The following is a 17,759-nucleotide window of genomic DNA, read 5'->3' as shown; positions in this document are numbered from 1 at the left end:
AGAACATCTTCTGAATCAAGTGTTGACATGGAATGCTACAGAACATTCACACAACTTCTGAAGGATATGCATGATGCAGGGAACACATTTGAATTTGACAAAGGTATGATTATGATTATATATAGCATTATAAGTATCGTAATTAAAATTAACTATATATATAGATGGGTAGATAGATACCTTATTTAAATTCAATATTTACAATTAAAAGTCAATACACCTTTTATTTTTATCTCAATATTATAATATAACTAAAAGAATATCAATGGTATTCATGAAAAATAAAGTGATATATATACAACATACAGCGTAATGCGAAACAGCTCTAAATTGGTCAGATATTAAATTCAAAATGTATGTTTTTTTTAAATAAAAATAAAAACTAATTATTTCTCAAAGCCAAATCAATACCACATCATTTTTTGCAAAATAAAAAAAAATATAAATAACAACACAAAATTTAATTCTATCTCGGACTGAAATTAAACTTGCCTCGGATGAGCTACATCTTGTTGATTTAATTCCTAAAAATATTTTATGTGCCGTTAATATGTATAAGTTAATCTAAGAATTTCATATATATATATATATATATATATATATATATATATATATATATATATATATATTATTAGAGATACAACTCTCCTTTGGAGTAAATCCGAGTGGAGTTGTTTCACAGGATTTGTCATATCCGACTTCCTTAAACTGGTATTAAATCTGTTAACTCGTACAGGCATTTAGTGTTTTTGTCGTATTTGCTTTAGGAAGGAAGCGGTCACTTTCTTGTCTCGCAGGCAGTTTTATGACCTTTTTTAGGTGTATTCTCCAGAAAATACAAAAATGTTACTTTAAAGATACAGAACAATGAAATTGTATTCAAGTGTGAATAGCTCAAATGTATAATTTATTGAATAGTAAGGGGTGATATTTCTAACTACGACAATCTTTGGCCGTAAATGACGGCAATCCAGAATATACATACCGAAAAATATACGAAACGAAATACTTTTATTTAATCTGTTTTGCCATAGCCTAAAATAACAACACTTTTGAGTACAAAATTTATCAGTGATATCATTAGTATTTAAGCAGTAAAAAAAATATTCAGTATTATATTATTACTTTTACACAATTATGTAATTGTGTAAAAGTAATAATATGCTAATCGAACTACGCGATATAATATTAATTCTCAAATGAAAATAGCAGAAGAAAAATTTTGAAAGCAGAAGTATTATGTTTTGCTTTTATTACAAAGTTTACTACATAATTTTTATATAAAATTAATCCAAAAAATCAATTATTTTCTCATCAAAAGGAAATCATTAAATTGAATTTGATTCTCAAGTTTTGCATTTTTACTTTGGTCAACACTGCTAAAAATACGAGTCACTGAGTCGATCATCTGGTCGACCGAAAAATTTTACAATCCGTCATTTATTCGTGAATTTTTTAGAAAAATTATTTTATTGATAGTTTTTCATAAATTTTAATTTCAAATAATTAATGGGATTTGACAAATCCTTAGATACATGAACAGCGTACTATAGAACACATTTGTTTCGAGTATTTCGGTTTCAAAATTGTCGGAGTCGTGGAGTTGTTTAGCGGATATAACTCCACCATGAAGCGGAGTCAAATCCGAGTCGATCCGGCTTCGGATATAATAAGCCCATCTCTAATATATATATATATATATATATATATATATAATATGTAATATAATAAAATAATAACATAAATAATCTTAATGCGTGTGAATTGTTGTCCAGCACCACATTTCAAAACTCTCGAGGTAGTTCTTATCCGCCTTTCTTAGAGTCGACGTTTCAGATCCGTACGAAGCTATGCTCCAGACTCTCGATTTCCTACCGTTATCCTCGGGGATTATTTCTTTTTGTGATTCTCATTCCGTATCTTCTACCCACTTCGACGATTCTGCTCATCATCTTTTGCAGTTTGATTTGGTTTTTCGATATCACTACTAGATCATCAGCGTACTTTATGATGGTAATTCTTCTACCACCAATCGAAAAATCTCCTGCGCCTTCAATTGCCTCGTTCGGTGACATACAGCATCCTTGCTATTATTTTTTTATTTGCTGTCGACGTTTCGGAACTATTTACATTCCATCTTTAGGACATGTGTCAAGAAAGGTGATCTTGAAAAAAAAAACGAAACGTATGGATATAAATAAATTTCTAAAAACTCTCATAATATTCATATTGATGTAACGTTCTTTAAGTTCAAATATATATATATATATATATATATATATATATATATATATAATATATATGTATATATATATATATATATATATATATATATATATATATATATATACGCCCTTTTTTCACTTACTTAATGATGATGTTACAAGTAACAAATGTATTTAGTTCATGTCAATTAACTAGATTATTATTAACTTCCGAAACAAGAAATGTTGTTTGGCGAGAGTGCCAGGTTCTGATGAATGTACTAAAATATCATCATAGTCCTAAGAAAAATGATTTAATTTTAGAAATTAAATAAAATTCGGATTAATCAGCGCTTATAGAATAATAATGCGTGTATGTATTAGACATGTGCTTGTTTTTCAATAATATGTAATTAATAAATTCGTTCAAAATTGAATAATCTGCAATAGATTCTCTCAGATATACTTATAAATGACGCATAAATCAATATTTTGATATCTGATTGATTAAGTTGATAATTTAAAATATTGCTAGGTTAATTAATGGTAAAGTGCCACTTCAACTGGTTTTATTATTTTTATTAAACAATACATTTTACAACTGTCTGAAACGTATAAGAAATAATACTTTTGTTATAAAAGTAAAGGTTGTAAAAAAGCCGACGGTCTTACCCCTTGATTAAAGATTAACATACTATGTACATGCTATTCAATGTAAATATATAAAATTAAGTAAATACCATTCAAACATTTTACAAAAAAGTAGTTTGATAATAAATGGCCCAAGATCAATTGACTCAATTGTGAATTTTTTTTCACAAATGTTGACACCATTCAAGAGACAAACAGTATTTAATAGTATCAAGCATTCATATTTACATAATTAATATTTGTTCTGCTTGCAATATAATAATACAATAATTATGTATAAGTTATTATATCATTTGCAGTTAATGCAAAACTATTTGGTATTGGTATTTTGCCTTGAGGCAAGTTACATGAACTTCCCGATATGTGTAAGTAATCGATTTAATCAATAAAAAAAATAATAATCATTAAAAAATAAAGAAATAATAAATGAATTAATTAATGAATGAATAAAGTATTCCGAGTGGACTTATTATACATAATTGAAAACGAACGAACACGATTTCTAAAAGCAAATTTTCAATAATCAACTATTTTTATAATTGAACTAGTTTCCGTTGGACTTCAATGATTTAGTATGTTCATTAAGACCAAGTACTCTATTGTTGTACCAAGTAAATCGTCTAACAAACGTACAAAATTACTCTTTTCTCAAACTTTGATGAATTTTAAATATTAAACTACTTGTCGTAAGGCCGTAACATTTCATTAAGTTCTATAAGACCATGATATATAATAGCGCCAAAAAAGTTCCATAAAAATTGGTTTAATTTTTTTTTCATAAGTTAATAACAAGAAAACGGTTTGGTAGATTTTTACCAAAAACTAATCAGTGTCATATCCAACTAATATCATTTGAAGGGTTTTTGATTTCGGTAGTATGAGTTTAAATGTGGACGAAAAGTTTAACGCTTTTTTCCAAATTACAAAGAAACGGCTTGGCAGATCGACGCACAAAACTGGCAAACGATAGTCCTCATTAAGATACATTAAATAGCTTTTAAATTTCTGAAATCTGTTCGGGCGTTTTTGAACAAACGTCGATGAAAAGTCTAATTTTGACAAATGCCATAAAAACGAAGATAATTTTTGCAAATTTTGTCGATTACGGCAAAAAAGCTGTTCACATATAAACACACGCATTTCCAAATTTGATGTCATTCGATTCAGAATGGTTTGAAACGTCGAGAAAACATAAAATTAGCGAATCGAATTTTTTGATGAAAACATAAACTTCTTCTTCGGTAAGTTAATGATTAAGAATAAAAATTAATTACTTTTCATATTTTTACAGACACTACGTTCTGATTATTATCCAGATGTCACAAATAAAACTATGACAATGCCAATATCTTCTCAAGAATTAACTGGAGATAACACTCAAGGCAGTATAAATGATCTAGGACTAGGTGGAGTTTGTGATACTATCATGAACGGTGATTTGGATGTTTATCATTTAAAAGTCATACCAACGCCTAGCGAGGCATCAGGGAATGAAGTCTCGAGTTCAGCTGGTGAACCAACGGAATCAGAAGTGGATCAGATGTCTTCAATAACTTCACCACATAGGAGAAAAAAAAGAAAAATTAAAATCAATTTATCAGCTAAAAGGAGTCGTAGTAAACATGTGGTTCATTTAGAATATCATGAAAGAGACTTATCACATTTTAGATTACCTAGCTATTCAGATATAAAGAGTTCTGATTCGGAAATAAATGACAATTTAACAAATGATGATCAAGCTAAGCCCTGGAGAATTTGTTTGTAAGTACTACTCTCTTTTGTGTAATTAATATTATGTGTGCAATTTTATTAACTCATTTGTTCGGTTAGATTTGTGAGTGAATTTTAGTATTACATAATATACTAAACAACAATACTTGTTCACTGCATATACAATTTTAATTCAAATTTACTTAATTTTTATATATTGAAGGGTTATGCTTTATATGATATTATTTATATCAGACACAAATCATTTTAGGCGTTTTTTTTTTAAATAAATTGGCCATCTTCATATTTTTTTTATCTTAAGTTATGTCAATCAGTTTCATATTTTAGACAATGTTAGTCGTTTTAACTTATAATAGGTTTTTGTACTTGCATTTACAAGAATCTAAATAACTATGAACTAATTGATAGCATAAATTGTATATTCGTGGTGAATATACAATTTTAAATTGATTCAGAAGGTAATTGGGAATTATATTGAAATGATGCAATTATTATTTAAATTATTTAGGTAAATTATTCCTTTTTATAAGATTTTACTTTTCTACTACATATATCAACTGTGGAGTTGATGGGCTTAGATCTGTGATAATTAGTAGTACTATGAGAGTTGAAAAAAATATTTCAATTGCTATATATAGCGATTGGCAATATGACTTCTTTCTTATAACATGCTCATTTACCACTGTTGATTGTATTCAGTTATAGTCTTATGGAATTAAGAAATTTTATTAGTAATGATAATTTAAGTACATTTGTTTTAAATTTATTTTAAGTTTCAATAAATTATTATATTGTCGCTTTAGTTCTATTTTATAAGTGTTTTATTATTTAACATTGAATTAGATTATTTGCTAAATGTTTTGAAATTACAAAATTCTAACTTGATGAGATAAGATTATAGAATAAACGAAATTTATATTTTAAGAAATTACTTTAAATTATAATTTTTTAAATAAATATTAATATAGTAATTAATGTATATGTTTGTGTTTGAACTTGAAATTATTAATAAATATCAGAACTTTACGATGATTCAAATTTGTCAACAGTACTTTGATTTATGCTTTAAAATTTTAGTTTTCATTAACAGTTCTAGACCTAGACCTATTTCTTGTATGACCTTTGTATGAGATACTTCAACTCAATAACTAAAGTTTACTTTTACAGCCAAATTTGAACCTTTTTTGAAAATGTTTTAATAATCAAAATATGTACTTTGGTTGAAGGGTATATTTAGCAACTGGAGTAAAATTATGTGGTAGTAGAAAAATGTGTAAATTAATTAATGAGTATTAATCTGTTTTGTTTGAAAATTATCAATTTTAAATTATGTTAAGGTGGGCCACACCTAACGAACGAACACGAACGAACATGAATGTACGTACCAGAACGAACGGCAACAGCATAATGTGGACGCCACAACGATCACGAACAAACATAAACAAACATGGCGAGCAATGTTCCGCAACTTGTCGGTTTATCAAAGTGAATTGTTCGTTCATGTTGGTACTCGTATTTTCAGTGTGGACGTCTCAACGAACGCAAACAAACATTTTTGTTTTAATCTTCACTTGTGATTGTTGTGTACAGTTTGAAAATTTTGAATAAATTATGGAATTATCAAATGACGTAATTTTATCATTCATAAATGAAATAGAAAATTTTCCTATATTATGGGATACTAAAGACCGTTTTTATAAAATTATTAGAAAAAAAACATGCTTGGGAAAGTGTAGGCAAAACGTTTGGGACGTCAGAAGCTGCAGTAAAGAAGAAATGGCAGTCTTTACAAGTAAATATTAAACTGTACCGGCTTCTACTTTTAAATAAAGATGTTATCCACCAACGTCGCTTTCTTGCTTGTTTCATATTTTTTAGCAATGAATTTAATATAAAAAAAGCACTTCCTACGATAACATTATACTTTCTCAAGTCTGTTTGTACATGTCGATCACTTTTTTCACCTTCCCTCACTTGAAAACTGACATTCAAGCCCTCACTGCGTTTAAGCGCTTGTTCAAGTTCGTTTGGAATTTTTCGCGTTCGTTCGTGTTCCTGTTCGTTCTTCTTTGTATTTTCTTGTTCGACGTGTTCGTTCGTGTTCGTTCGTTGGGTGTGGCCCATCTTTATACTTATGTATTTTAAGTTGAAGCACAATTATATATATATATATATATATATATATATATATATTTTGTATATTTGAATAGTCTTCAATTTGATGTTGATGTAATACATTTTATTTGATTTTAAAAGTCGGACGTTACATCAATAAACATTGTAGTGGTTCCTAAGTAGCGTGTCAAAATTTCTTAAAAAATGACAAGATTCCATCTCTTTTTGAATTTCTTGTGAAATTTTAACATATGTGAAGAACTGCTTTAAGAAAAACGTGACATTTCTATCTTACAATTAGACTACGAATAGTCAATATATAGTTTCAACAACTTATTAAAAGTTATTCATGCTAATTTGTGTGTTTTGCCATTTGTGGTGTTAACAAATATGCCATGGAGTAATAATGTTTTCATCTGTTATATTAGGATAAAAAATTGTAAGTGTTTTTTATTATTATTATTGTTTTTCTATGAAATTTCTTACATATTATTCTTTTGTTTTAATTTTCATAGTTATATTGATTGCCACTGAAGCTAAGATACTAGCCGAAATGTACGGATTTTAAATACATTTCTACAAACTCTCATACTATTTTTATTGATGGTACGCCCGACTTTTAAACTCAAATAATTTATATATATATATATATATATATATATATATATATAAACAATTTGTGGAATGATTTTATGCACACAAGTGCATAGAAGTATGTTTTTATTAATGTTTTATATACTTCCAATACTTTTCTTTTATTGAAAATAGAAGTTAATCAATCAAAGTCAAAAGATGCATGATTTTTATGCTACCTTTGCCATATGATTATGCATTAGGTTAATCTCATCAATAAGATTATGTACAAATGTTGAATAGAATAAATATTTAATATTGAATTAATATTAAATTAATTAATATTCCCTTTATATATATATATATATATATATATATATAAATAAAGATAAATTGTGTGCACTTTTCGTTTTTGTGATCCGATGGACTATAAGTTGTCTATGTCGGTCTCCTTACAACCTCGTCTACTCGAAAATTAAGAAATTCCAAACTATTTTGAGAAAGACTTTTTGTCCTTTTTACAGATTTAATAAACATGCTGTCTTACATACAAATGATGTGTTAAATTAATAAATTGCTTGGGAATTCGAACTCAAAACCCAACATAATAACCATTTTTACAATTTTCTCGTTTTTTCATGAAAATTTTTAACAAACACATTTTGCAAATGCATCGATCGACGATCATAAGTATATGTGAAGTCAAGTGAAACATAAAGTCAAAACTTGGACTGCTATTTTTATGATCATTAGACATATCTCAATATTGCGTCTCTATGCAGCTAAGGCAGTGCGATTGCTTTAAAAAAAAATTCAAATTTCAAAATTATACACCATATTTCAAAATTATTCCAAACTAAAAAAAACATTTTTTTCCCAAAATTTGTTTTTCCAAAAAAAGTAATTTTATTTTCCAAAATTTAAAATTTCTCAAAAATCTAATTTCTTCAAAATTTAAAACATATTTAATTTTTTTTTTAATTTAATTTTCGTATGGTAAGTTCCAGCAATTTGCCTTAATGCACGACGCCATACACCACTAGTTTGTTTTAATTTCAGTTTCAAAATCTAGGACTATTGTCCATGATTTTTTCTAAAACCAACTCGACGTGCACGCCGATGACTTCGACGAGAAGGCAAAGGCTAAAATAGCGATTGCAGAAGGGTACCCAAAGTCCTCAGCAACGAATAAAGGACTCAAGTTGGGCTCCTCGGAGGACGACGACGTTTATGGGCCCCATTCCATCGAGCAAATGCAGGAGTGGGTCAGTAACGGATATTTCAAGATGATCATCTGGGTCAGAAAGGTCGGCAGCTAGGGAGAGTTTCATACTTCGAATAAGATCGATTCGAATTTTTATATTAGATTGTGAAAAATTAATATAATAATTAGTAATTATTTAAAAATGTTTGTAATAAATAAGAAATATTAATAGAGTTACAGAAGTTTAGTTTGTTAAAAATTAATATAACAATTAGTAGCTATTTAAAAAAAATCCAAAAATTTTTTCCCCAATTTTTTTTTCCACAATTTTTCCCTAATTTTTTTCTTCCAAAAATTTTCTTTTCCTCAATTTTTTTCTAAATTTTTTTTCCCAATTTTTTTTCCAGTTTTTTCCCTAATTTTTTTCCGCAATTTTTTTTCCAAAATTTTTTTTCCCAAAAAGTCAAAAACTCAACTAGTCCATGGTTTTCCCCAAATTTTGTTCCCCAAAAACTCTATGGTTTTTTTCCAAAAAATTTTTCCCCATTTTTCTCTGATTTTGTGCTGAACCCAATGACATGGTCGCGATCATTTTTATATAAATCTCAATGGCGACGTGGTATATGAAATAGTTCAATATAAGTAGTACAAATAGAAAAGATGAACCTGATTAATTTGAATAAATTAAATGAGGCCTAAAAAATATAAAATGAAAAAATGAAGCGCGCAAGGCACGCACGTACTTGCGGGCCGGGACTACGACTATAATTAAAGAAACCTTATGCCAAATCAAACGCTCAATTTGAAGCACAATACCGCCATCTGTGATATGCTAAACACATCAATTTTTTGTGACCAAAATATTTTGACCAAAAATTTTTTTTTCAAAAATTTTTTTGTCCGAAATTTTTTGTTGGTGTTTCTTATATATAAATACTAGTCATTCTGCCAGTTATTATTAAACATAACGAGATGGCCCGTTTTGTGCAAATGAGCTTGAAAATGATCAATTGCTTCTGCCAGAACTCCCGTTCGCAACCATGCATCGAGATCTATTGGAGCAGAATCTGATTGGGTCGTCTCGTCTGGACTTTTTTTGGATCCGACTTTGGTCGATCGGGTGACCAGTCGATTAACGATCGCGACAGATTTCAAAGTCTTCGACGATCTCAGAGTTGCCCAAAATTTTTTTCACCAATAATTTTTTTGCCCAAAACTTTTTTCACCATTTTCAGTGAAATTTATTAGAAACACACCGTACGGGTACAGGTATTATTATTAACTGTATTTATTACATCAAGTATATTAATATTCCTATTATCTTCACGCTACTATCTCTTTCCTTACTTTACACTACCTTACCTAATGCGTATCTACGTTACCAACTGATACTCTTACCTTGCTTACCTTACCATGTCTCGAACCTGCTACCCTGTTCTCTCCATCGACTTCCACCCCCAAACGCGCGACGCCACGACGATACATTAGCAAACCGTTAAGAAGTAGGTGATATTGTATATTTTAAACGAACAAAAACTCACAGGTCATGTGGCCAAAAAAAAGTTGGTTTGGTACGGCCTGTGTTGGCGTAATTGGTAAAGTGATGGCTTCGTAACAAAAGGGTACCGAGTTCGAGTCATACCTCCAGCAATAAAATGGAATTCAGCAGTACGACTAACTTTGTGGTATTCATTTATTGTTCAATAACACAAAGTTGTTAATATTCAGATATAACAAACTAACAAGTCATGAGGCCGAAAAGAAGCAGAATCCATGTGGCATGTGCTGGCTTAATTGGTAGCGTGTTGGCCTCATACCCAATGGGTACCGAGTTCGATACATACCTCCGGACACAAAACGGAAAACAGCGGGTATATTGTTGAGGAGAGATACACGCGAGAATCCCGTATCATCCAATTATAATAAACACCAAATCATCTACGAACAGGGGAGAGGGTGGGTTATACGGGGGTGTGGGGTTTGCAAACCCGTGCTAAAAAGGGTGTGAAGGTTGCGCGTGTCGAACATCCCAGAATCGCCCACAGTTGAAAAACTGGGTGCATCACATAGAGATCTCCCTGTGCGAGTGTTCCTCCCTCTTCCACCCCGCAGCCAGGGTAAACAAATATGGTGTCACTGCACGTCCTAGCAACCGTTGCTATGGTAACCGTTGCCATACAGCTAGGACGTGCAACTCTGGAAAAAATTCCAAACCGTTGCTATGGTAACCATTGCCATGGTAACCGTCGACATACAGCTAGGAGTGCAATTTTGGAAAAAATTCCAAACCGTTGCTATGGTAACCGTTGCCATGGTAACCGTTGCCATACAGCTAGGACGTGCTATTTTGGAAAAAATTTCAAACCGTTGCTATGGTAACCGTTGCCATGGTAACCGTTGCCATACAGCTAGGACGTGCAATTTGGAAAAAAATTCCAAACCGTTGCTATGGTAACCGTTGCCATACAGCTAGGACGTGCAATTTTGGAAAAAATTCCAAACCGTTGCTATGGTAACCGTTGCCATGGTAACCGTCGACATACAGCTAGGAGTGCAATTTTGGAAAAAAATCCAAACCGTTGCTATGGTAACCGTTGCCATACAGGTAGGACGTGCAATTTTGGAAAAAAATTCCAAACCGTTGCTATAGTAACCGTTGCCATGGTAACCGTTGCCATACAGCTAGGACGTGCTATTTGGAAAAAAATTCCAAACCGTTGCTATGGTAACCGTTGCCATGGTAACCGTTGCCATACAGCTAGGACGTGCAACTCTGGAAAAAAATTCCAAACCGTTGCTATGGTAACCGTTGCCATGGTAACCGTTGCCATACAGCTAGGACGTGCAATTTTGGAAAAAATTCCAAAACGTTGCTATGGTAACCGTTGCCACGGTAACCATACGTGCAATTTTGGAAAAAAAATTCAAACCGTTGCTATGGTAACCGTTACCATACCAGCTAGGACGTGCAGCAGTTAGACGCCTCTATTCCTCCCTCTTCCACCCCGTCTTTCTTCCACCCCTTCACCCGAAGCATCCAACATTTTTCATCCAGTTTTAACATTCAACATCCAGTTTTTTTTCAACTGGGGGCGATCCTGGGATGTTCGACACGCAGAACCTTCACACCCTTCAGCACGGGTTTGCAAACCTCACACCCCCGTATAACCCAACCTGTTCGTGGATCATCCAATATGGATTGGATCATATTGGATGATACGGGATTCTCTCGCGTATCTCTCCTCAACAATATACCCGCTGTTTTCCGTTTTGTGTCCGGAGGTATGTATCGAACTCGGTACCCATTGGGTATGAGGCCAACACGCTACCAATTAAGCCAGCACATGCCACATGGATTCTGCTTCTTTTCGGCCTCATGACTTGTTAGTTTGTTATATCTGAATATTAACAACTTTGTGTTATTGAACAATAAATGAATACCACAAAGTTAGTCGTACTGCTGAATTCCATTTTATTGCTGGAGGTATGACTCGAACTCGGTACCCTTTTGTTACGAAGCCATCACTTTACCAATTACGCCAACACAGGCCGTACCAAACCAACTTTTTTTTGGCCACATGACCTGTGAGTTTTTGTTCGTTTAAAATATACAATATCACCTACTTCTTAACGGTTTGCTAATGTATCGTCGTGGCGTCGCGCGTTTGGGGGTGGAAGTCGATGGGAGAGAACAGGGTAGCAGGTTCGAGACATGGTAAGGTAAGCAAGGTAAGAGTATCAGTTGGTAACGTAGATACGCATTAGGTAAGGTAGTGTAAAGTAAGGAAAGAGATAGTAGCGTGAAGATAATAGGAATATTAATATACTTGATGTAATAAATACAGTTAATAATAATACCTGTACCCGTACGGTGTGTTTCTAATAAATTTCACTGAAAATGGTGAAAAAAGTTTTGGGCAAAAAAATTATTGGTGAAAAAAATTTTGGGCAACTCTGAGATCGTCGAAGACTTTGAAATCTGTCGCGATCGTTAATCGACTGGTCACCCGATCGACCAAAGTCGGATCCAAAAAAAGTCCAGACGAGACGACCCAATCAGATTCTGCTCCAATAGATCTCGATGCATGGTTGCGAACGGGAGTTCTGGCAGAAGCAATTGATCATTTTCAAGCTCATTTGCACAAAACGGGCCATCTCGTTATGTTTAATAATAACTGGCAGAATGACTAGTATTTATATATAAGAAACACCAACAAAAAATTTCGGACAAAAAAATTTTTGAAAAAAAAATTTTTGGTCAAAATATTTTGGTCACAAAAAAATTGATGTGTTTAGCATATCACAGATGGCGGTATTGTGCTTCAAATTGAGCGTTTGATTTGGCATAAGGTTTCTTTAATTATAGTCGTAGTCCCGGCCCGCAAGTACGTGCGTGCCTTGCGCGCTTCATTTTTTCATTTTATATTTTTAGGCCTCATTTAATTTATTCAAATTAATCAGGTTCATCTTTTCTATTTGTACTACTTATATTGAACTATTTCATATACCACGTCGCCATTGAGATTTATAAAAATGATCGCGACCATGTCATGGGGTTCAGCACAAAATCAGAGAAAAATGGGGAAAAATTTTTTGGAAAAAAAAACCATAGAGTTTTTGGGGAACAAAATGGGGGGGAAAACCATGGACTAGTTGAGTTTTTGACTTTTGGGAAAAAAATTTTGGAAAAAAATTGCGGAAAAAAATTAGGGAAAAAAATGGAAAAAAAATGGGGAAAAAAAAATTTAGAAAAAAATTGAGGAAAAGAAAATTTTTGGAAGAAAAAAATTAGGGAAAAAATTGTGGAAAAAAAATTGGGGAAAAATTTTTGGATTTTTTTTAAATAGCTACTAATTGTGATATTAATTGTTAACAAACTAAACTTCTGTAACTCTATTAATATTTCTTATTTATTACAAACATTTTTAAATAATTACTAATTATTATATTAATTTTTCACAATCTAATATAAAAATTCGAATCGATCTATTCGAAGTATGAAACTCTCCCTAGCTGCCGACCTTTCTGACCCAGATGATCATCTTGAAATATCCGTTACTGACCCACTCCTGCATTTGCTCGATGGAATGGGGCCCATAAACGTCGTCGTCCTCCGAGGAGCCCAACTTGAGTCCTTTATTCGTTGCTGAGGACTTTGGGTACCCTTCTGCAATCGCTATTTTAGCCTTTGCCTTCTCGTCGAAGTCATCGGCGTGCACGTCGAGTTGGTTTTAGAAAAAAATCATGGACAATAGTCCTAGATTTTGAAACTGAAATTAAAACAAACTAGTGGTGTATGGCGTCGTGCATTAAGGCAAATTGCTGGAACTTACATACGAAAATTAAATTAAAAAAAAAAAATAAATATGTTTTAAATTTGAAGAAATTAGATTTTTGAGAAATTTTAAATTTTGGAAAATAAAATTACTTTTTGGGAAAAAACAATTTTGGGAAAAAAATGTTTTTTTTAGTTTGGAATAATTTTGAAATATGGTGTATAATTTTGAAATTTGAATTTTTTTTTAAAGCAATCGCACTGCCTTAGCTGCATAGAGACGCAATATTGAGATATGTCTAATGATCATAAAAATAGCAGTCCAAGTTTTGACTTTATGTTTCACTTGACTTCACATATACTTATGATCGTCGATCGATGCATTTGCAAAATGTGTTTGTTAAAAATTTTCATGAAAAAAGAGGAAAAAATTGTAAAAATGGTTATTATGTTGGGTTTTGAGTTCGAATTCCCAAGCAATTTATTAATTTAACACATCATTTGTATGTAAGACAGCATGTTTATTAAATCTGTAAAAAGGACAAAAAGTCTTTCTCAAAATAGTTTGGAATTTCTTAATTTCGAGTAGACGAGGTTGTAAGGAGACCGACATAGACAACTTATAGTCCATCGGATCACAAAAAACGAAAGTGCACACAATTTATCTTTATTTTATAATATATATATATATATATATATATATATATATATAAAGGGAATATTAATTAATTTAATATTAATTCAAATTAAATATTTATTCTATTCAACATTTGTACATAATCTTATTGATGAGATTAACCTAATGCATAATCATATGGCAAAGGTAGCATAAAAATCATGCATCTTTTGACTTTGATTGATTAACTTCTATTTTCAATAAAAGAAAAGTATTGGAAGTATATAAACATTAATAAAAACATACTTCTATGCACTTGTGTGCATAAAATCATTCCACAAATTGTTATATATATATATATATATATATATATATATATAATTTATTTGAGTTTAAAAGTCGGGCGTACCATCAATAAAAATAGTATGAGAGTTTGTAGAAATTATTTAAAATCCGTACATTTCGGCTAGTATCTTAGCTTCAGTGGCAATCAATATAACTATGAAAATTAAAACAAAAGAATAATATGTAAGAAATTTCATAGAAAAACAATAATAATAATAAAAAACACTTACAATTTTTATCCTAATATAACAGATGAAAACATTATTACTCCATGGCATATTTGTTAACACCACAAATGGCTTGATGTAATAAATACGTTAATAAACATAAAGATATATTAATAATAAGGAATGAAATGGAAAAAAATTTTGGAAAAAAAAAAATTGGAAAAAAAATTGAGAAAAAAAATTTTTGGAGAAAAAAAAATTAGGGAGAAAATTTGTTGTGGAAAAATTGGGGAAAAATTTTAGGATTTTTTTTTAAATAGCTACTAATTGTTATATTAATTTTTAACAAACTAAACTTCTGTAACTCTATTAATATTTCTTATTTCCTTCTCGTCGAAGTCATCGGCGTGCATGTCGAGTTGGTTTTAGAAAAAATCATGGACAATAGTCCTAGATTTTGAAACTGAAATTAAAACAAACTAGTGGTGTATGGCGTCGTGCATTAAGGCAAATTGCTGGAACTTACTAAATCTCAAAATTATCTGATAATTTGATGTACATATGTTTAATGATCATAAAAATGCAGTCCAGTTTTTTTAAATTTTATGTTACTTATGATCGTCGATTGATGCAATTGCATAATGTGTTTGTTAAAAATTTTCATGATGAAAAAACGAGAAATTTTAAAAATGGTTATTGTGTTGGGTTTGAGTTCGAATTCCCAAGCAATTTTAATTCAACACATCATTTGTAAGACAGTATTTTATTAATCTGCAAAAAGATTAAAAAGCCTTTTTATAATTTTCCTATAACACTTTCACAATCTTATTATCATTGAGTACATTGCTGTCGTGAGTCGTTGGAGGCGCTCGCTACTCCGCTCCTGCTTAGTCGAATGATCCAATGGTCCAATTATCCAACTCCGAGGACCGCTCGGCTTGCTGTCCACCACGTAAATGAACAAGTAGACAACTGGCGTGGGCTTCGTTGGCAATCAAGTCTCCGACAATTTTCCGTTCCACTTGAGCCGGTATCAAATTCTGTTGAAATTATTTATTTAGTGGTATACACATAGATACATAATTGTCTATCTTGACATATAAAAATCTAAACTGTTCTATTTACATCAATAATATAAGATTAAAACAATATACAGTCATTGACATTGACAGAAAGAGGTTTTCAGTGTCAAACATGACTAAATTTTGCAGAAGGAAAATATGCTATAACGACTACTTAAGGGGGGAAGTTCATATAACATTTTCAAATGTTGAGCATATATTGACGAGTCGACAAAAAAAAATCTCTTATTAAACAAAGATATAGCTAACATAACGGGGCGAGCCGGAGTGCGCATTGGCAAGCGATCAAGCGTATTGTTAAATTTCAAGTGAAAGGGTCTCTTCCATTATAATAACTAGAAATACTTCTTTTGTCCTACAACCGGAAGACTTCTATGTGCCTTATCACATGTGTAATATTGGTATACGAACAAAAGTTAGTCGAGAAATATAGTTAGTTTAGCTAGAAAATTCGTAGTGTTCAGTCCATTTCAATACGCAAAAATGCCAAATTATCTAAAAGGTAAGCGAAGTAATATTGCACAATATAACAAAAGATGTTATCAGGGCAAGGTGAAAAAATTGACGCCAGTACAAGTCATAATGAAAGTGCCAGTGGTCAAGATCCTCTTAGACGTAGATTTAGCTCCATTACTTGGTAAAGAAATGAAACAGCATCTTTCACCAATTTATGAAGATTTGTCCAAAGACGATTTACTTAAACGATGCCTTGGTGATCATACGCAGAACGCGAATGAAAGTTTCAACGCGACAGTTTGGCGATTATCACCAAAACACCCACATGTGGACTAAGGGTAGTTGAAATTTCACCATATTTGCAGCTAGGATATTTATTGAAGGTTTTTCAAGTCAATATTAAGAATAATGAACCTTCTGAATTGACTGTTGGTACTTATGCTAAAGCATATGCTGATAATACTGATGAGGCGCGAATAACTTGACAGGATCGTAGCAGCCTTTCACAAATAAAAGATGCTGGTACAGCTCACAAAAACAACAACAACTTACAGAAAATCAGCTTTTTGAAGATAAGGAAGAACTATTGTATGGACCTGATATTGCAGATTAATCGGTAAGTAACTAAAACTGGTCATTTTCCTTTACTAAATCTTTAAACGCGATTATCTCCAAAACTGTGTTTTCAAAAACTGCTCGTGTTGTAGCTCAAAAAGTTATGTATCGATTTGTTTGAAATTTGGTGAGGCCTTCTCTATATTATTATAGGAAGAATAAACCTAAATCTTTAGATCTTTCGCGTTGATAAAGTATTTTGTAAAGTCCAAAATGTCAAAAAATAGCCACAAATTCAGATTTTTTTTTCAAAGGCTTGTTTTCATTGAATTTTATACTTTTTTTAAATTTCATAGGTTGATCCTTTCCATTAATATGTTCTCAAAAGAAAACATTGAGAAAATTTTTTTTCAGATCGATGGTTGATGAGTGAGAAATGTAGCAGTTTGGGATCTCGCGTCGGAGGCAGTCCACAAAAAGTTATCGTGAGCCGCCATTTTGAAAAAAAAAATATTTTTTTATACTCTTAAAGGGTTTAATAAAGTTGTGCTAAAGTTTAAAAACAATAAAATAATTCCATCACGTTTAAAAATATCTTTAAAATATGACCTATTTTTATGTGTCTATATGGACTTCCCCTCTTGAATCAAAGCTACGATGTAAGATGTAAAACGTAACAAACAATCACTAGTTTTAAAAATATTAGGGAAATTTAAAAACCAGTATTCGGTATAAAATATTTATTACTGAAGTAGAACTGAACAACTTAGTGATAGTGACTTCGT

At 31.3% G+C, this 17,759-nt stretch overlaps 1 protein-coding gene across 1 annotated transcript; it reads left to right on the top strand.

The window, feature by feature from the left end:
• Positions 1–73: 73 nt before the first annotated feature.
• LOC113385597 lies at positions 74–4,721 on the top strand. Its single transcript, XM_026623446.1, has 2 exons — positions 74–103; positions 4,147–4,721. Exons 1-2 carry the CDS (start codon positions 74–76, stop codon positions 4,618–4,620), a joined length of 504 nt encoding a protein of 167 aa, XP_026479231.1. The 3' UTR covers positions 4,621–4,721.
• The last annotated feature ends 13,038 nt before the right edge of the window (positions 4,722–17,759 follow it).

Source organism: Ctenocephalides felis, unplaced genomic scaffold (genome assembly GCF_003426905.1).
Source record: "Ctenocephalides felis isolate EL2017-DRISC unplaced genomic scaffold, ASM342690v1 CF-g0.4_SCAFFOLD_03571, whole genome shotgun sequence".
NCBI classification, from domain to species: domain Eukaryota; kingdom Metazoa; phylum Arthropoda; class Insecta; order Siphonaptera; family Pulicidae; genus Ctenocephalides; species Ctenocephalides felis.
Note: the sequence above shows the minus strand (reverse complement) of the source record. Positions and strands in the feature narration are given on the sequence as shown.

Coding starts and splice junctions, on each gene's coding strand:
- LOC113385597 (XM_026623446.1), top strand. CDS start 74: ATGCAGGGAACACATTTGAATTTGACAAAG. Junction 104..4,146: donor CACATTTGAATTTGACAAAG/GTATGATTATGA, acceptor ATATTTTTACAG/ACACTACGTTCTGATTATTA.